Source organism: Larimichthys crocea, chromosome XXIV (assembly GCF_000972845.2).
Source record: "Larimichthys crocea isolate SSNF chromosome XXIV, L_crocea_2.0, whole genome shotgun sequence".
NCBI lineage: Eukaryota > Metazoa > Chordata > Actinopteri > Sciaenidae > Larimichthys > Larimichthys crocea.
In genome coordinates, this window is record NC_040034.1 from 1,626,229 (window position 1) to 1,646,153 (window position 19,925).

The 19,925-nt window shown below is 42.2% G+C and overlaps 2 protein-coding genes and 1 pseudogene across 11 annotated transcripts in view; all 3 read left to right on the forward strand.

Annotated features, from left to right (window-relative positions):
* asxl2 (ASXL transcriptional regulator 2) overlaps positions 1-13,907 on the forward strand; it is a 16,845-nt gene extending 2,938 nt beyond the window's left edge. Inside the window, exons 2-13 of one of the 3 annotated variants that reach the window (XM_019277868.2) lie at positions 1,382-1,464; positions 1,690-1,692; positions 2,629-2,737; positions 3,049-3,190; positions 4,359-4,477; positions 5,485-5,602; positions 5,883-5,942; positions 6,548-6,708; positions 6,934-7,030; positions 7,133-7,238; positions 8,063-8,798; positions 9,197-13,907. In XM_019277868.2, the coding sequence (XP_019133413.2) occupies positions 1,382-1,464; positions 1,690-1,692; positions 2,629-2,737; positions 3,049-3,190; positions 4,359-4,477; positions 5,485-5,602; positions 5,883-5,942; positions 6,548-6,708; positions 6,934-7,030; positions 7,133-7,238; positions 8,063-8,798; positions 9,197-11,038 (3,576 nt within the window). In that variant the 3' untranslated portion in view covers positions 11,039-13,907. Of the gene's footprint in view, positions 1-1,381; positions 1,465-1,689; positions 1,693-2,628; positions 2,738-3,048; positions 3,191-3,494; positions 3,647-4,358; positions 4,478-5,484; positions 5,603-5,882; positions 5,943-6,547; positions 6,709-6,933; positions 7,031-7,132; positions 7,239-8,062; positions 8,799-9,196 lie in introns of those variants that run through there. The other 2 variants (XM_019277869.2, XM_019277870.2) reach the window with 2 other exon arrangements.
* Positions 6,269-6,503, forward strand: LOC113744647 (uncharacterized; annotated as a pseudogene).
* Positions 13,908-14,646: 739 nt separating the features above from the next.
* The window catches only part of dtnbb (dystrobrevin, beta b), a 32,978-nt gene continuing 27,699 nt past the window's right edge, over positions 14,647-19,925 (forward strand). For 6 of the 8 annotated variants that reach the window (XM_027275020.1, XM_027275016.1, XM_027275021.1 and 3 more), the window contains exons 1-5: positions 14,647-14,930; positions 17,184-17,231; positions 18,271-18,338; positions 18,581-18,661; positions 18,783-18,996. In XM_027275020.1, the coding sequence (XP_027130821.1) occupies positions 18,272-18,338; positions 18,581-18,661; positions 18,783-18,996 (362 nt within the window). In that variant the 5' untranslated portion in view covers positions 14,647-14,930; positions 17,184-17,231; position 18,271. Of the gene's footprint in view, positions 15,079-15,108; positions 15,256-17,183; positions 17,232-18,270; positions 18,339-18,580; positions 18,662-18,782; positions 18,997-19,925 lie in introns of those variants that run through there. The other 2 variants (XM_027275017.1, XM_027275018.1) reach the window with 2 other exon arrangements.

Below are 19,925 nucleotides of genomic sequence, written 5' to 3' on the forward strand. Positions count from 1 at the left end.
TAGATGTGTGTGTGGGGGGGTTGTTTTCATAGCACTTAATCAACGTGAGTACATACGGTTAACCATTTGATTACATATAGCACTTATAATGCGATCCCTTAAACCGCTATTATATAATATATAATATAAATAAATATGTCCCACTCACTCTGTTATATCCAACCAACAAGGGTATGGGCAGAGGTATCTCGGAGAACAGGAGTGAATGATACTCCTGCTGCTTCACTTGAATAGTGGCCACTGAGTTTTTACTTTTTTATCCACGATCCTCCACTGTTCCTTTATTGTTTTTGTTTTATTTTATCTTTTACCTTCCTTCTAACTCTCCCTTTTTAACCAATCTTGGTGTAATTAAGAGTCCTTCAAAGTATCTTTTATACATTTTTCCAATGTGCCCGTGCCCTTCACATTGCGTCTGCTTATACCTAACCCTAACCTTCACCTACGATAGTTGAAATTTCACTGTTATAAAGAACAGAAAACTAAATTGACCTCTGTGAAATAAAAGTTATTCAGAGCCACAATATCGGAAGAAAAAGCAGTGAGGACGGGTGAATGGATTTAACCAAGAGAGTACTCTAAAGAACTCTTAAACGAGTTAATTCAATAATTAACATTCACAAATTTAACCCTGAGAGACCCAGCTGCCACGATGACTGTCCAAACTTTAGTAACTTTAGTCCCCCAGGCCAGGAACTGGGAACCACACATGTAGCTCAGCATACAAATACACAAGTTACACATAGAAACATTGATTCAATATCATGTAATCCCTTATCCCCGCCCTCCTCTGACTCTGGTTGGCTGATATTCTTACCATAACCTGAACCAATCTCACTTCACGGTCATAGAAGAAACCTTGCAGGATGAAGGTCTAAAGATTGTCAGGTTGAATAAGAGTGAACCTGTGAATTCAGTTTGTGGAATAATTTCATGACTTAAATATACCTTTATAAATAAAAACACGTATGTGGAGTTTCTGAAATAGACGGGCAGATGAGGCATGTGAATGTAAATACTAGCTCACAACTAATGTTAACTTGTCTTATTAAAGTGTATTACCTGTTCATGCCGTAACATAAAGCAGTGGTTTCCCTGCCATGTGTTAAAATCATAACATAACCACCTGTTGTTTTATTAAAAGCATGATTGCAGATAGGCATATTTGGTCTTGAGGGACGACCAACATCATAGCAGAAGATCTAAATCTACTAGCCACAGTGTTTGTGAAAGATTTGTGGTCTTGATTACACTGAGTATTATATCCTGTACTCTTTTTTTATTATTCAGCTAATGTAACATTGAGACCACACCGTGGTTTATTACTCTGCTTTGAACCCTTCTTGACTTTTTTCTTTTGTTATTATTATTATTATTCTAGGTTTTGGAGAAATACCCCAACACGCCCATGAGCCATAAAGAGATCTTGCAGGTGATTCAAAGAGAAAGGCTTAAGGAAATAAGGTGAGTATTTTCTTGGTGTTATATCCAGCAGATGTCCTGTAGAGCTGAAGGAATTTTCATGAGCATGAGAGAAAGAGAGAGAGAGAGAGAGAGAGCGAGCACTACAGCTTTCTCCATCTGTTTTTGATACCACATCATATACTTTCCTTTCTCTTGCTCACATAGTAACGATTAATTAATAACTGTTCCATTTCTTTTTGTTTCATTGTCACTGTTCTCGTCCAGAAGGTAAGAGAAAAAAAAAAAAGCTAGGACCCCACCCCCTCCACTTCCGCCCACCCACCCCTTATTTTAACAACCTCACTGCAATGCCACTTTGTTTGGTTTTTTGCATGTTATTAACAATAACATGTCCTAGGTTCGGTTGCATAAAGACGCAGCCAGCGTTAGACGACACGCTCGCATTTCATTTCCCTAGATTCGCTATAGCTATCTATAGCCACCTGTTGCATAAAAACGTAATCTCTCCTCTTATTTTTCAGTAAGTTACAAACCGCTTTATGTTCTAACAAAGTAAAGCATGGATACTGACGGCAATGTTTTTAAGGATTTTATCAATGCGGCTACATAACATCATCAAGTATTTAGGTAGGGTGTAACGTTAATGAGATTTTAGCTCGCAATATTTATCATTTATTCTCAGTTACACTACATTTTAATACTAACCATTCGCTTAAGTTGCTTTAAGTAATATACTGTATGTTACTCGGTGTAAAACAACAAAATGTAAATTGACAGAATTAGTTTTTTCTTTCCCGTGTTTTTCCGGAAACAACTCAGGCGTGGATGCCGAGGCGTTATCGCGCTCTCTTAATTAACTAAACTAAAAGTTCACCAGGACAGATTTTTATGCAACAGATATAGTTATGTTTAGTTGTACCTGAGAATATCACCTCCTTACAATGACCTAGATTAGTCTTGGATTCATTTTATGCAACTGACTCTGTATAAAGCATTCAGTAAGTTGCCTCACAACTACACTGACGTGAATCTGACCTGAACTCCCACATGTCCCTTTTGATGCATGATAGCAATTTCTCCCCAGATATCAGACCAGCATTTACCCTTTACTCTTGCGTCTCTCTCTCTCTCTCTCTCTCTCTCCCAGCTGTCTGATTTATTGGGGAACAGATGTGTAATTTGCGTTTTTCTCCCGTGATCTAGTGGAACCTCACCGCTGGCATGTTTGAACGCAATGCTGCACACGAACTCTCGTGGCGAGGAGGGGATCTTCTACAAAGTTCCAGGCAGAATGGGGGTCTACACATTAAAGGTTAGTACGGTTAGACACAAAGCAGAAGCTAGAAAAAACTGTGGTAAAGATCATTCGCGATCATTAATGTTGGTAATTGTAATTGCAACCATCTGCCAGTGAACTCCAGGGACAGGAAGCATAAATCTTGGTTAGCATCATGACATGATAATCAAAGATAATTATGTTTATACTCAAAAAATTATGAATGCTTTGGTTGAGTATGGTGTGAATATGAATGTGTACTTCACACGATGTGTCTGCTTGACTCTTCTTTCTCTCCCTCTATAACATAAACGTAATACACTGTGTGTATTCTATTTTTCATGTAGAAGGACATCTCAGATGTGGCGAAGGAGCTGTCTGAGGAAGACTCTGAGGAGAGCAGTGACAATCTTTCAGACTCTCAGAGCACAGAAAACAACAGCAGCGGCATCACTCAAGAGGGCAGGAGAGGAAGGTGGATGCGAAGAGGTACTGTGCGCTGAATACAGGATCATTTTTAACGCTTTGTGTGTCGCCACATCTGTTGTGTCAGGCTGTCATGTCCAGGAACTGGGCACTCAAGCTTGATTGCAGATAATTTCCACTAAAATACAAAGTTCATTTGAATTTTTCTCTGATTCCAGGAGAGTTGTTCAAAAATCATTCAGGTAGAATCAACAGGAGAAAGATACCTTGTTCTCCTTTGATAAAGAATAAAGCAATAGAGACTGTAGCTGATTTTTGCTGGTTGGTTGGACTCTGAGAGTTACCGCCCCCTCCTCAGCCGTTGTCAAAAGTTATTGCGGAAATAGAGGAAACCAGCTGAAGCATCAGTAGAAGAAGCAAGTTGGCAGAAAGTGGCTCCACCACAAACATAAATTACACCGTCTCATCACAAAATAATCTCTGGAGCACACTGAGCATCAGACATGATGATAGCGAAAGGTGGGTTTTATCTTTAAACATACGCGCTCGCGTCCGTAACGTCTTCTGGTAATTCAGCGGGAAGAAGCTGCAGGCTGCACACGACCGTCACGCCGCCGTAGTCGCAGTTTCTTTGCTCTTTTGCGGCACACCTGATTGTGCCTGATTGCAGGGCATCTTCGATGAAGGAGCTTTTTCTTTGAGTACCAATTATTTTGTTTTCCTCAGGCTGCGCTCTCGCTGACTCTCATTATTTCTCTCTGCCTACTTGAATATTTTAAGTGACTGTTTAAACAGGAAACTGTATTTTCTCAGCATGCCCCGTGACCACTTCCTCATTGTGCACAAGTTAGAAACTGCCAAGCAAATAAACCTCTGTTTGCATCTGAGTGGGAGGACTCGGATATAGATTTATTTTTGAACTAATCAATGTGGAGAACTGCTGGGCAGAATGCAAATTAAGTGGCCGTGAAAAGGAAACAAGCAGAGCTGCGACGGTATGTAGACATGGTGTTTTTATCAAAAATATAGGTTGTTGTGAACAATCTCCCTATTGAGATGTTCACCCCTTTTTTAGTAATGTGATATTTTAGCAAGGTAACGTAATCCGCTTCTTTGTGTGGCGTGTTGGTTTCGCTTTCATCAAAACAAAAGCATGATGTGATAAAGTCTGCACACCACCCTCAGGAAGTGTATTTTGTAACATATGTTTTGTGCCTTTTGTATTTTGTAGTTCCCTCCAAGCTGCAGTCACAGCCGTCCTCTCCGCAGCCTCGATGCTCGTCTCCCTCTGTCCCCACCAGTAAACTCATCTCTCCCTCGCAGAAACACAGCAAGAAAGCTCTAAAACAGGTACTTACTGGTTCTGTATTCTCTTTTATTCGATTGTTTATTGCTGTAGTCGCAATTTGTGCAAACACACATCTGAAATGTTATGAGTTCCTGCCACACCCTCGTACTCACACACACCGTATGCACTGCATAAATCCCTGCCACCCCACTCTGCAGCGCACAATACATCCTTGTTAGGTATAGCAGTGTCTTCTTGTAGTTTTTCTTGCATTAATACACCACGTTTCTAAAGAAATAACTACGCTTAAGATGTGTTTAGATTCTTTTAACGCCTCTAATTCATGTCAAAATATTTACTCGTGCTTTTCTGCAGATTTCGCCACATTTATCTCAACTTTTCTGCTGACACGTTTTCAGTAAACATGTACCTAACCCCATGTTTATCCTTCCACTGCCTGTCTGTGCAACATCTTGTGCTGATTATTCCGAAACAACAAGGCGTCAGGGAAAACTGCCTATAGCTGGTTTTACAGTATTAATGTCCTCATAATCCACCCGTTCCAACATTTTCCTATTGGCTGCTCCGTGCGTTTTGTGTTCCATTTAATTAGATTTCACTTGATTGCACAGATTGTAATTCACTCCATCTGTGCTGTGTGGAATTTTCAGCTCTGTAAGACCAATTTGTATTCATTTATTGGGCATAGGCAACACTAGAAGATGGTGGTTTGGACAGAAAAAAAAAAAAGAATGCTGGAGAGACCCGTGGTGTGCTTTTCTTTTTTTAAAATTTCAGTCAGCTAAAAACAAAAGACAGGCACTCAGTGGACTGTCTTGAAATACTTTTTTAATCTGTTGTTTGTGACGTGCTCAGACTTCTCGACAGATTTACCACAAAGAGATAATTTACGCTTGTGTTATGCAACCTGCTTCATTGTTATTTAGCTGTTATTTAACCAGGCAAGTGTCCCTGTGGGGAGTAGTTGCAGGGAAGCGGAGGGTTGCACACATTCACACTCTTTCTCTTTTTTTTTTTTTTGTTCCTTCCTTATTTCACTTGATTTCAGGCCTTGAAGCAGCAGCAACAGAGAAACCAGCGCAGACAGGGGGGAATGCCAACCACCTCCAGCCCCAGACTGCTTCTGAAAACCATCAAAGATATGGCTGACATTACTGCCAAGACTGGTAGGTGGCAGATGTCAAATAAAGTATAAAATCAAATGAATAGTTACAAAAGATGTAGACCCAGCTCACAGAATTCAGGTGTAATATTGAGTTTGGACTGATGTTCAATGCATGATAATAACACGGTTTTCAACATAAATTACTGATATCGATGCAGTACAATAAACCCACTGTATTGTCTTGTTCAAGCATGAGTCAGATAATTGTGTGGAAACAGTTGAATCTTGGCCTGCAATTTCTCAGAGATTTTCCTTCCACTCCTTTCACTTTTTACAAGCAGACTTATGCCACCCAGTCGTCCCGAGGAAGGTTTCCCAGAGGTCAGGCCGCCTTAGTGCAGGTAAGTCAGACATCTACTTAAATTTAGTGCTTTGGAAATCTTAAAAGTAAGGGCTGGTGATGTTTTATCATTTTCTTGCTGTCAACAAATCCCCTGAAAAGACAAAAACCAACAATGATTGCCTTTTTATAGAGTATTCTCTCCTTGCCGCAGACTTTCATTGTTGTCCAAAAAATGATTACCGACCACGCTTCTGCACTGGATGACACGCTGTTCTGTAACACAGATCTGCCCACTCACTTAGACAAGTTGGTTAACAGCAGTCGTTTCAAGAAGTTGAGTAACAAGTGAAGTGATTCCACATTAGCAGAACAAAACAAAACATAACCACTTCTCAGCCTTTTGGCTAAGATCGGGTGTAGTATCTGTTCTTATCAGTTTAATATCTGATACGTGCCCTACCCCTTGTACTGTGTAATGTGTGTTCGGGGTTAAAATGCATGTAAATAAAACTGAGAAGAATGAAAAAGAATTTTCATTAATAAAGTAGATTAATAAAGTATCTCTTACACGTGAGAGTGAATTACTCAAGACGATGTTGCTGTATCTGTCTTGACGTGCATCTGTTTCCTGTTTTTCTTTTTTTCTTTTTGTTGTTGTCGCAGGGCAACTCAAACGCACCAAGTGTAAAATAGATGTCGAAACACCAGACTCCATTTTGGTTAACACCAACCTGAGGGCGATCATCAACAAGCACACCTTCTCTGTCCTGCCCCCAGACTGCCAACAGAGGCTGCTGAAACTTCTGCCTGAAGTTGACCGGCAGGTGGCTCTAAGATTATATATATTTATCATGCTTCTGTTGCATTACCTAATATTAAATGTGGATGTGTCTGCCTGAACAGCTATAACTTCTATACAGTGTTCCATATTCACTGATTCTACATGTTCTGCATGTCACGCACTGTATGGAAAGCATAAGTCGATGTACTGATGCAGTGATGGTGAGTGTGATGATGTTAGTCATAACATTGTGCCTCCTCTCCCCCAGGCTTGCATGGACGGCCTTCTGAAGGTCACTAGTTCTGCCTTAAATAATGAATTCTTCACATCGGCAGCACAGTCATGGAAAGAGAGACTGGCTGAGGGTCAGTGCAAATGTTTTGAAGTGATAATAACGGCATTCAGTTCGTATGCAAAGTTGAAATTATGCCATCAGGTATAATGTAACCTTTCTTTTCCTTTCACAGGCGAGTTCACTCCCGAGTTGCAGCTACGAATGCGGCAAGAAATCGAGAAGGAAAAGAAAGTCGAGCACTGGAAGGAGGCCTTCTTTGAAAACTATTACGGTGAAAAGTAGGTTTGAAAATTTTAGATTATTTCTTAATTGACTAATTTGATCCAGCTTTGGAGAGGTTGGCATATTTTTTCACATTTTCCAAGAAGCCAAATCAAATGAAAAACTCTCAGGACATATAATACAAACAGAGCCTTACTTCTCTTTATGTCATTAACAAGACTGAATATCTAATTTCAGAAATGCATTGTTATTACATGGTGGCGTGTTTGAGGATTATGTAGAGTTGAATGAGATTCCAAATAGGATGTAAACACCACCCTCACCTCCCTCTCACATTACAGGAGTAGATGACTACCCTGTAAGATTTCTTTCTTGGAAACATATAACTGTATTATTAGTAGAATTACACGGGAACAGTTATTACCATCCATCACATTATTGAACAGCGTCAAGACGAGGCGAAATCAAATTGAATCGACCTGCTTGCTGCTTAAAAAAATGTATCTAATTTGGAGGCTCATTGATCGTGTGTGAAGATGCCAGTCGAAGTGGTGTCACTGGGTGACTTGCAAAAGACTTTTTATTTTTTAAAGTTTTATACCCGCATTATCTCATACTTCATATCCTCTATAGGGCCTCTCAGGTTTAGAGTATGTGTTGTTCATGTAAAGATATGTACAACTTGTGTGACTTCAGTTGTCAGAGTTGAAAAAGTAAATTTACGAAACAATACCAATGACTAAAATGTTGCTTTTAATATGTTTTGATTGGCAACTCCGTGTATTCATACCACTTATTTGAAAAGTGTTTTATAAACCTCTGTGTGAATTTATGGATTTGCTTCTGTCTTTCTACTTCCCTCTTTTCTCTCTCTGTTTAGTTCTGGGCTCAGCTTTGAGGAATCCAAAGAGCTGACGAAGGCTGATCTGAATCAGGAGTCTGCCAGGCTCCAGTCTCTATCTCATCAGACAGGACCTGCCGTTCAAGAACCGGAGGATCCCAAGGGCACCGAGGACAGCAGCCAGACCGATGCCGCCGCTGCCGCCACCGCTGCGAAAAACATGAAGCCAACACAAGAGCCTCCGAAGGCGCCGACTGCTCAGAGGGAGCTGGTCTTCACCATAGAGCCCATGAAGACACGGCGCTCACAGTACGCTGAGGATCGTAAGTTGAACATAACAGCACCGTCTGCACCGACACCTGCAGTGACGACACTCGAGGTTAACAGACAGACTGAACGGGCCGCGGTAGGTACGCTGCCCGAAAAGGAGCGTAAAGAGGAAGTGAAGGAGGAGAAAACAGAACTCCCTCAATCACCTGTGAAGAAGAGCAGTCCACCAAAGGGTAGTTCAGAGTTAAAAGAGGATCAGCCGGCGTCTGTGGTTAAGCCCGCTGAGGAGAGCGAAGAGGTCATCCCTGAGCCCAGTGGCCCCTCAGAGCCACTAAAAAGGAAATCTGTCAGTGAGGTGGAGAGCGAACTGACGCCAGAGAAAAGGCCCCGTATGTCCTCGGTTTCCTCCGTGTCGTCGTCGGTGTCCTCCGTATCTCCTCCAGCATCATCCACATCCAGCCCTCCTACACCAACTCCAACAAATCAGAGGGTTCCACCACTCAAGGTAGGGAAATGTTTGTGAATTCAAAGTCTCCTCTAGTCTTTCTTATCTTTTGAATATCAAAAACTCATCACTTGTAGGCTTGAAAGGCGGCTATGACAAGGTTGTAGCTTGCTTCTGTGCAGCTTGGATTCATAGCTGTTAGATTGGATTCCAATGGCAGACGAGAATCCCGGGCAAAAAATGTGTCAAAGATGATCAAAATGTCCAAAGAAATTCTTGAACCTCCTCCTGGGTTTCTCTGTCATTGATCTTTATGTTTCAGAGAGTTTTATCTTCCTAAATCTTCAGCAAGAGACGATAACTTCACACAGAAATCGTGTTTTTAACTTGTATTATGGATGTTTTTCATTTGCGTATTCATGCATATCTTGAAATAAATCCCTGTTTTCACTTTCCAGATCCCAGTGTCTCGGATTCTTCCTGTTCCTCTGTCACCAAGCCAAGTCTCACCCAGGACTCCCCTCCCGGCTCCGCTCAGCAGCCCAGGACGCACCGGCGCTCGCACTTTGGCTGACATCAAAGCCAAAGCTCAGCTTGCCCGAGCGCAGCGAGCAGCGGCCGCCGCAGTATCATCTGCATCGAAGGGAGCGGTGCCAGGCCCGGGACCAGGGGGAGGAAGTGTTGAGCAGAAACAGCCATCGCCCGGTCCCGGCCCAACGTCCCCACAGGTGTCAACCAGATTGCCAGCCTCCGACGGCAGTCAAACCAGCACACCTCCTTCTCGCCCACTGGACCCTTTTGGGCAGATAAGCCCAAACCGGTCTCACTCGAGCATAACTGTCGAAAAACACAAAGGTCATTCTGCTGGTGCTGTCAGTGCAGGATCCCATAGTGTTCAAAAGAGTTCAAACACATCAACGCAACCCATTCCTTCATCTGTGCTCGCTCTGAAGGGACAGGAAAACCCATCACCAGCAGGATCTTCAACCCGGATCAGCTCCTGCATCCCTGCAAACAACCCGCTCGTCACTCAGCTTCTGCAGGGCAAAGAGGTCCCGTTGGATCAGATCCTCCCGAAGCCGCTATCCAAGGTGGAAGTGAAGATGGCAAACGTACCCTCTGGTATTAAGGGTAAGACATCACACTCTGCTGAGCACAGGCCTGATAAGCAGATGTCCCACCAGCTCAGTGCAGCAGGACGAGCAGCGGGAGTTTTCTCAGAATACACGAGACATCATAGGGAACTTCCTGATAAGGAGACTCAGGAGCAGATCCTACAGACTCTAATGCAGAGAAAGGTTCAGCAGAGCCAGCCTTTTGGCAGTATGGCTCCTCAGCACACGCAAAGTCAGTACAAAGTCCATCAGCTGGTGCATGCCGAAGAGCGTCACAACCAATCCAGGACCTCGGTAGGATTTCTCAGTCGTAAGAGGATGCCCAGGCCCGCCATGACAGGACACTACCTGCTCAATGTGTCCACATACGGCCGAGGATCAGAGAGCAAAAAGCTGCACCAGTCCGCCATCCCAAACACGTCTGTGTCCAGTTTAAAAAGGGAGAGCACAGAAGGAGAGGAGGCGGCGGCCGTGGAAGAAGAACCAGCCAGAAAAGTCTTCTCTCCTGTGTCTGGGGTTAAAACCGAGCAGCAGGGACACTCGATAACAAAGTCAGGCGACGGCGTGAGCGTCGATGTAAAGACTGAGCCTGGATCAGAGGATAGTGCAGCGGGTGCCGACAACAACAACACCAGCGCGACAGCCAAAGACACCAGCCCTTTTTTTCAGTCACACCGAAGGCACCTCGAACTCTCTAATAGTAATCAAGGAAACTCCGAGCCATATCGTACCCAAGTGGACCCCAGTCACCAGCGGCCGCCTGCCTTTCAGACCCAGAGAACGCTCGATAATCAGGAACCTGTGGCAGCATCATGCTACGGCGGCACTATCAGCATGTCTGTACCTCACACTTTGAACCACAGCACTGCAGTGACAGGCTCTTCCACGGCCTCAACTGAGGCCGACAGCAGCAGCGGCGGCGGTGGCGGTGGTCACCACGCCAGCGTCATGTCTTTCTCAGTGACTGTCACTACCATACCTGCCGGTCACTCGTTAGACCACGGCAACCAGGGCGAGCCCTCACCCGAACAGTCGTACATCGAGGGCTCCAACATGGAGGACGTCCAGTCTAAATGCTACTGCCGACTGAAGGCCATGATCATGTGCAAAGGATGTGGCGCCTTCTGCCACGACGACTGCATCGGCCCCTCGAAACTGTGCGTGTCGTGCTTAGTCGTACGATGATATATATGAAAATGAATAATAATATCTGGGGGAGTTTGATTTGTGTTGAAGCGAGGCACAAAGCAGAAGCAGGTCATCCAGAATCAATACAGAGCCGGCGGAGCTCGGGCGGAGCGAATTAGCTCCGGGCAACAAAAACAAACAAAAACAAAACAACAACCAGCATGCGGTCGCTGTCGGAAAAGCAAAGATTTACACTGGATGGTCTTTTAGTTTCACCAACATCTATGAATCTGTTTTGTTTTTGGTAGAGATGTCAATCAGTTTTCAATCAAATCATTAGTCTGTCAGATGTGTGACGGAGAGAAAATCTGGCAATGTTTGCACTCGGCTAGGTTTAGTGTGTGATGTGTGTGTGTGTGTGTGTGTGTGTGTGTGTGTGTGTGTGTAGTTTTTAAAAAGAAAAAAAAGGAGGGAAAAATGAATGTTGCTATTTTTGTAGAACATGAGACTGTTTTTGTGTTTTAGACTGACACTTTTTATTATTATTATTATTATTCTTATTATTATTATTATTGGGCCTAATCAATTATGGTTAAAGGCAAAAAAAAGAAGAAGAGAAAATCGTTTAAAAAAAGGGCGCTAATGATAATCATTGGTTGTAGAGTACCTCCTATTTGGCATTTATGCACGCATGGCAGGGAAGTGCAACTTACAGTAACTATTTTATATAAAAAAAACTGTACATTTATTACTGAACACACTCAGATTTAAGAACTAGAAAGAGCATGTATAGTTTTAGAAAGAGAATATAAAGATACATTTTGAATTCGTGAGGATTGCACATCACGGCATCTGTTGTTTTTTGGTTTTTGACTAACAGTTACAGGGCGATGCACTTGAAAACCACCTGGACTTATGGTAATAACCGTGTACAGCACTTACATTCAAGCGTAGAGGAAAAAAAGAATCATTTATATATGAAAATGCCTATATGTTTTTGTTTTTTTGGACAAATTGAGATCTTTTCCACTCCGGGTCAAGGTCCAGAGTCACTTCCTACTGTGTGAACCTGCATTTTCTCCTCGAAAAAAAGCCAGTTTGTAGATAGATGTGGTGAGTTTTTCTCACGCTCGTATGTCTGTATAAATAGATCAGCAGTGGCAAACAGTAAAAAACAAAAGAAAAGAAAAAACACTCAAGGCAAAGGAGGAGAAAATGAAGATTTTGTTTTTTTTTCACTGTAAATATCTGCTCATTTACGGTATATGCATAGATGTAGAAATGTATTTTATTTTATCCGTGCAGCACACCTTGCTCGAGCATATCCAGCTGTTTTATTATTACACAATCATTTTTACTGTGGAAAGAAAGAAAGAAAGAGAAGAACAGTAAGTTATGCTAAAACGCTAAATGCTTTATCTTAGACTGATTCAGCATAGTACGCTTCAGTTTTACAAAAAAAAAAAAAAGATTTGGAGGTACAATACGGCAGCGACTAACAGGCGGGTTCAACGCTTCACTTCAAAATTGCCTTGAGGATCGAGAGAGTTATCCTCCATTCATATGTGGTATGAATGATTGTAAGCACAAAATAATACTGGATCGCGTTTATGTAATGTACGATAATGTACGCGTGTGACGAACCAGCACATTTTGTGGTGTGAACACTGTTGTAGCTGCATTATTATGACGATGTTAACACAGTATAAACGCTTACTTTACCACATATTACCATGCAAAAAACAGAAAAACTGAAAAGAAAAAAGGCCAGTGTGAAGAGTTACCTCGGCGGGTTTTTCGCGTGCAAATTTAAGACGCATCGACTATATTTTGAAATCTCCTGGAGGTGCAGCGTAGGCCTGTTTTATAGCAATTATTTCCAAGGTAATATGCCAAAGTCACCTTAAAGAAAAACAAAATAATCAGAACTTGTTTTTAATGTTTGACTAGTTAATCAAAGTAATATATTTTAATTAATATATTTTAATATAAAAAAAAAAACTCTATTTGCTAATTGTTTTTTGAAAATCAACAGGGTATTTACTATAATAATATATTTGGCTGTCCGTTTTCCTATGATTTTTGTTTAGACTGGACAGACCACCATACAGAAAATAACTTGACTTTTTATAATTCAAAATTGCCCAGGTATCAATAATTCTGTATGGCCCAGGTTTTTTTTAAACGGATCCGTTGGTCTATATTTTTCCATAGAGATGTTGTCTAATGTGTCGTTTTAGCTGTCTACACTCGTGTCATTACCTGATGAAACAAAGTTTTTAAAGCAACATTTTTTTTTTAGATGAGTGGATTAATCACGGTCCATTTTTAAACGTGTTTGTAGACGGGGGGGTTTATGTCTTGTGGGGAAACTGGTTTCCACAAATTTAATAATTTCACTAAAAACTCATGTACCAGGATGTAATTCTGCACAAATTTAATTTACCCCCCCCTCCACCATGAATATTTAGGTCTTATTTGGTTGAATGTGATGTTAGGATGCTGTATTTACACGTGTAGAGTCGGGGGGACTGGACTGCACTGCAGAAACAATGAACAGAAATCATTCAATCAACCCAAAAGGCAGCTGAAATCTTTGTTAATAAGGACTGAAACCCGAGTCAGGCAGCAGTCCCCCTCTGTCACTGAAGTTACCTGTTGTGTGTGTGTGTGTGTGTGTGTGTGCTCTCAGAGGAGCAGCTCATGTAGAGATGACTGTTCAGTGTGTCATGAGCAAACCCCACGTTTTTTTTTTTTGTTTGTTTTTTTTAAACGTCACGTTTATCACTAGGTGAATTTGTTTAATACGTCTGTGTCATTCTGTCTCCATTTAAAACTCCGGGTGAATGTAATATAGTAATCAGCACTTGTAAACAAAAGTGTATTTTATCAAAAGTTATAGACTATTATGAATAAATAATGAAAATTAAAGCATTTTCTGTGCGTGTGTTTACTCACAGAGTTCAGTTCACTCGACACGGTGAGTACTAAACAGCAGGAGTTTGATTTGAGGAGGCTTGTCTAGTGTCTGCTTGGATGTAACTTTCATTTTGCCTACAGACAAGGAGAAAAAATGCAAAAAATATCTGTTTCTTTGTTTAAAAACGAAGAATTAAAAGGTATAATCCCGTGGCTCACTCACTCCCATGGTGCATTTTTTAGCAAAACACCTCCAGTCATCAAAGTCTAAAGATCACTGATGACAAAACTAGTAAGAAACTGCAGCCTGGATTCATCCTCTGTCAGTTTTAGATGAATTAAACAACTACAGAGTCACAACCGAGTGTTATGAATTTACTAATGCTCTGAGTCTGGATTCCTCTCCATGGCAACAAAACATGATTACCTTGTGTTAAAAGAGACTCTGTATATTTCTGTAATGTTAATGTCCAAATGCTGCATTGTGGGAAATGTAGGCTGCAGTGTTTTTTTTTTGGAGCTTGCCTCATAAAATCTGAATTATTCCTCTAACTTTGTCTCTTTTGAAGTCTCCACGCTCCACTGGAGTGTCTCTTTAAATTAAATCTAATCTCTTGTTTCCTTCCCTCTCTATTTCCAGCATCACAATTCGGAGCAATAGTAGTAGTGCGCCTTTAACCAGCGTACGTGCGCACATGCGTAAAAGTGTAGTAGGTGGCCGCGCATGGGCATCTCCGCGCCTGTGCCGTCCTCTGCCGCTGGGTCGCTGATGATGCCGCGCAGAGCGGAGCGGGTCGCTCGTACGTTTCGATGTGCGGCCACAACCGCAGTTCCCAGAGACTGAAGTCGAATGAGAGGAGGAGGAGGAGGAAGGGAGAGGAAGGAGAGGAAGGAGAGGAGAGAGAGAGGAGCTTTGAAATATGATGATGGATCATCCGAGCCGTTTCTCATCGCTCGGACGGCTGTAACGTCGGCGGACACACGCACACACACAACCACACACAAGCGCGCGTTGTTGGATTCATCAAAGGTGAGAGTGCGGCTGTGAATCATCCTCCTTATTCACCCTGGACCACTTTATCCTCCTCATCTGATGCTGCTGCTGCTGCTGCCGATGATGATGATGATGATGATGATGAGGGTGATGCTCTAAACGCAACCTGCGTGATTTTCCTCCGGTAAAAAAAAAAAAGGCCACTTCCCATTGCTTTATACATCTCTCTCTCTCACACACACACACACTCGGCTGTTGAGGCACCAGTGAGAATTATAAAGATGCGGGGATTTGCCATTGTTTCTTATCCCCCTCAGATTTTATGGGCATCACGACACACCATTCCCATTGCGGAAATAAGGTAAACAGGCAGTTAAATCAGCAACATGGCTGCGTTTGCGCTTCACAAGTCATTTTTATTTTTTATTTTTTTTGGGTAAGTGTTGCGGGATTTGAGCTTTTATAAGAGGGGGGAACCGAGAAGTGAATGATATCAGCGGAAGGGAGGTACTGCAGTAACCGAGTCCTTATGTTGACTCGCGTCAAAGGATGTTGTCATTACCTCGAAGCTGAAGGTGCGGTTACAGTAAAAAATAATAATATAATTAAAAATGCACCTTTATGGGCCTGTGATGAGAAACACACAGTGTTAGTGTGTCCATAAAAAAAACAAAGATTATTAATGTTTATGTGCAAATGCTCTGTGCTGTGTCTGTGCATGTGCCCTGGTGTGTGAATTCATCTTGTCTATGAATTATTAACAACTTGTCTCTGTTTCTTTATCTGACATCAAATAATCAACTCATATATTAAACTGCTCACATTTTTTCTCCCTCGGTGCAAAAAGGCCTCCGAGTTGCCTACTCATGAATTTCTGCAGTTACTTCACATTTTTACAATGAACCATTGTGTTGTTTTTTGCTGACATGTGTCCGTTGGTTCTCCCACTGCATAGCAAATGTTTTCTAACCCTCCTCTCTCTCTCTCTGAAGAAAGTCTACAGCAGAGCTTCTTTGACGTGTCATGCACAAATACTGTTTGGTTTTTTTAATATGTAACCAGGCTGACTGACCATGTGGCCGAAATAGTGAACCGCCCCCCTCTAAAATCCTGACACAGTTACTGTCACGTCATGTCATTCATTCAGCCAAGAGCCACAAGACTGTAAAAGTTCAGAGTGGTTCTTAGAAAGCAGACATGATCATAGTCAGAGCAGAAACTTCTGTTTTTGTCTTTCTATCACTGTAAATTCAAGATTTCTTTGGAGTGGGGTAAAAACAATATTTAAAGATTTCACCTGTCCGCTTTGTGCTGGTAGGGCTGCAATTAACAATTATATTCCATCATCGATTAATATTCCAATTATTTTCTCGATTAATCAATCAGTCATTCGCTCAGTGAGCAGTAAAATGTCTTTAATTGTCTTGCTGCATATGACACAGAGAAAAAATCATTCGATTCTCACATTTAAGAAGCTGCAATCAAACAAATGTTTGACATTTCTGCTTAAGAACCAAAATGAGTCCGGTTAGTTCTGATTAGTTCTCTGTTCATCACATTTCATAGACAATTCATTGATTAAGTGAGACATATTATTTGAGAATGAAAATAACAACCTGATCATGATACTTCATGATTAAATGACATAGCGTTTGAAGTGAATTTCATTGGACGGGGTGATTTTAAAGGTGCCTGTAAACCAGCATTACGAAGCACTCAACACGAGCCAGAGTAGAAAGTTAGTGACTGGAAAGAGGCTCTGTCATAGCAGCAGAGATCACCGTGAGAGGAAGAGCTTCATGCAAAAGAAATCCTGAAGGCAGCAGAAGCTTCTTCTTTGCTGCACGGTCAGTGAATGCAATCCAGACATGTTTGGGGTGCTCTGGTTCCCCCCCTGGTCCGAGTCCGAGTCCATCCGGGCCTTCTCACTCATTGGCGCGCTCTTGTGTCTGCCATCATTAAGCGGTTCCTTCGCAGCTCGGTCGGTGTCATTAGCCCACAGGATGCAGTCACTGCTGAGCTGGGATGTCATGGAGAATTATCATTTGCACAGACCACGGGCGCTGAAGTGTCCCCCAGCCGGCTCACCGATATCTCTACAGGAAGAGAGGGAGGGAGGGGGGGGACAAAAGCACAAATTGAGAGTTAATGAAGTCCTTGAATGAGGGAGAGAGGGGAGGTGTTAATTACTCATTCAAAAGTCAACTACATTTTGTCAGCTTATCTCTCGCAGTAATGGTGACACCGAGTCAAAAGACGGCCTCACTAACTCTTCAATTTTCTTCACAGGGTCGACGTTTAGGGGCTTCGCTTTGTTTGACATTCAACCAGCAACAGGTAAGTGCTTTTAAAATCCACATTCATGCCAATAAGATAATAATACTCCTGTTAAATGTCTTTGATTACTGAGAACGCAGGGTGAAGGAATGATTGAGATCAGGAAACAAACTGTGTCGTTTCTGTGGAGATGATACGTGAAAACAAAAGAAAAAACAGACACAAACAATAAATCCTTTTTGAAATACACAGCACTGAACAACACTGAATCAGGCACAAAAGTTTGAATTGTCCAGCAGATGTAGATTCTTTGCTTTGTGAAGATGAAAGTCTTTGAGGGGACGATTCATGTTTGACATCATTCTTTATATTTGTACAGTTTGATTTGAACACTGAACACACACTGTCAGACACTTTAAAGGAATAGTTTGACACTTTGGGGAATGTACTTATCCCCCTGATGGGACCACCAGTTGTTGTATTTGTACTTTAGAGCTGCTGGTAGTCAGATTTTGTTACCATGCAACAGAAGCAGGCTAGCTGTTTCCCCCTGTTTCCAGTCTTTATGCTAAGCTAAGCTAATCAGCTGCTGGCTGTAGCTTCACCTTTGCTGCATAGACGGATGTCGACCCATTCCTGTTACATTTTCTCAGTGGCTACTAAGGACCTACGTTGGTGGTGGCTGACCACGCCACTCCACTGTATAACTGAGCCATTATAGGTATAATCAGTGAGCCTTTATATGAATTTATTTCTGTATCCTAATATCTTCAGCTGCACCCAACATCTCTAATACTTCTGTGGATATGACCCAGGTGAAAAGAAGCTGTGTACACAGCACAGTGCCTTTGTGCGGCAAAATAACGCACACATAAAGATTATTTCAAAGATTTAGATCATTTATGTTTAGTTTTCCCACAAAAAAAAGAAAGTAAACCTTGTCTTCAGTCGCACTAATAATATAATGTATCAAACCGTCTTCACTTGCAGGGTATGTCATTGATTTTGCACAAGAAAAGAGCTGTGTGTTGCGTTTATGAACATGCTTGCTGGTCTGTAAAGTAAGCGTCGCATGTTCTCCCTGTTCGATGTGCCACAGGATGATCGAGGAAGGCAGTAAACGAGGCAAGGCCATGGTGGAGAAGAGGCAGCTCTTCATGGAAATGAGTGAGTGGAGTTGACTGAGATGAAATCTCTTTTCAGCAGCGGCTCATGTAATTCTTTGACTGGCTGCAAGTTGCTCAGGAGATACGCGGTTCCCTCACACGTACAGTATAATTCCACCCACACAAAGACAGCGATAGTGTTTGAATCACCCTCAGGAAGCCTGATTGTGTTTGGCAAAGAATATTTTTCATTAATGCATTAATTAGATTTTCTTTATGTGTTTTTTTTTTTCTCCCTTGCAGGAGCTCAAAACTTCGATGTGATCAGGTTGTCGACTTACAGGACTGCCTGCAAGCTCCGGTTTGTGCAAAAGAGATGCAACCGTAAGAGCTTAAAGATTCTCCTCTCTTTTCAGCTGTTATGTAACCGCGTAACCAATAGAAACGCTTGTTCCAACGTGCACACAGACGTTAATTGATCGCAGTCTGTCCCCTCCTCTCACAGTTCATCTGGTGGATGTCTGGAACATGATCGAAGCCTTTCGTGACAATGGGCTCAACACGCTGGACCACAACGCTGAGATCAATGTGTCGCGGTTGGAGACTATCCTGTCTTCCATTTACTACCAGCTCAACAAGCGGCTGCCCACCACCCATCAGATCAATGTGGAGCAGTCCATCGGGCTGCTGCTCAACTTCATGGTGGCCACCTACGACAGGTATGGGTTCAGGTGATCGTTGCAGTAACTATTGTTTGGGGTAGTGCTGCTGCTGAAGCCACGCCAGAAGGAGATCAATGACATGTATTCAGTTTAAGACACAACTTCTCTTACTTTGTGAGTCATAAAAACAAAGCTGTGATTCTGTATGTGTGTTTTTAAATAATATTTAGAGGCCTGAGGAGGGAAAAAGAAAAGATTAAGGTCAAATCTGAAAAAGATTAAATACGCTTAACACACAAAAGCCTTACTTGGTCTGGTATGACCGCTACCTTAAGGTAGTATTTTTAATGTCATTAACCTGCACAGTAATCGCAGTGGCTGCTGTTCAGAAAAGCTAAAAATAAAGTTAATATAGTGAAATATGGGCGGCACGGTGCTTAGCACTGTCACCTCACAGCAAGAAGGTTCTTGGTTTGAACCTCGGCTGAGGCCTTTCTGTGTCTGCCTGGGTTTTCTCTGGGTACTCCAGCTTCCTCCCACAGTCCAAAGACATGCGAGTGAATGTGAGCGTGAATGTTTGCTGCTACGTGCCTTGTGATGAACTGGCGATTTGTCCAGGGGTGTACCCCGGCTCGGATAGGCTCCAACCCCACTGTGATCCTGATGAGGATAAGCAGTTACAGATAATGGATGGATAGTGAGATACTTGGTTATTTGGACTGGGCGTTACGTCTGCAAGTTTTTAAGGAAATTTCTTGAGTCATGTGGCAAAAAATGGCCAAAGATCAGAGGTTCAACTTTATATGTGATACACACACCTGATTATATATGTAGGAGTACCAAATCACATCACACAGGCTTCCCAAATTGGAAACGAAACAATGCTGAATCCTGTATTTAACGCAACGTGTTTCAAATACTGGAATCAGCCAGAACATCTACCGTCCATGCAGCCTTGACCTTATTGTCCTCGACGGTAGCCACGG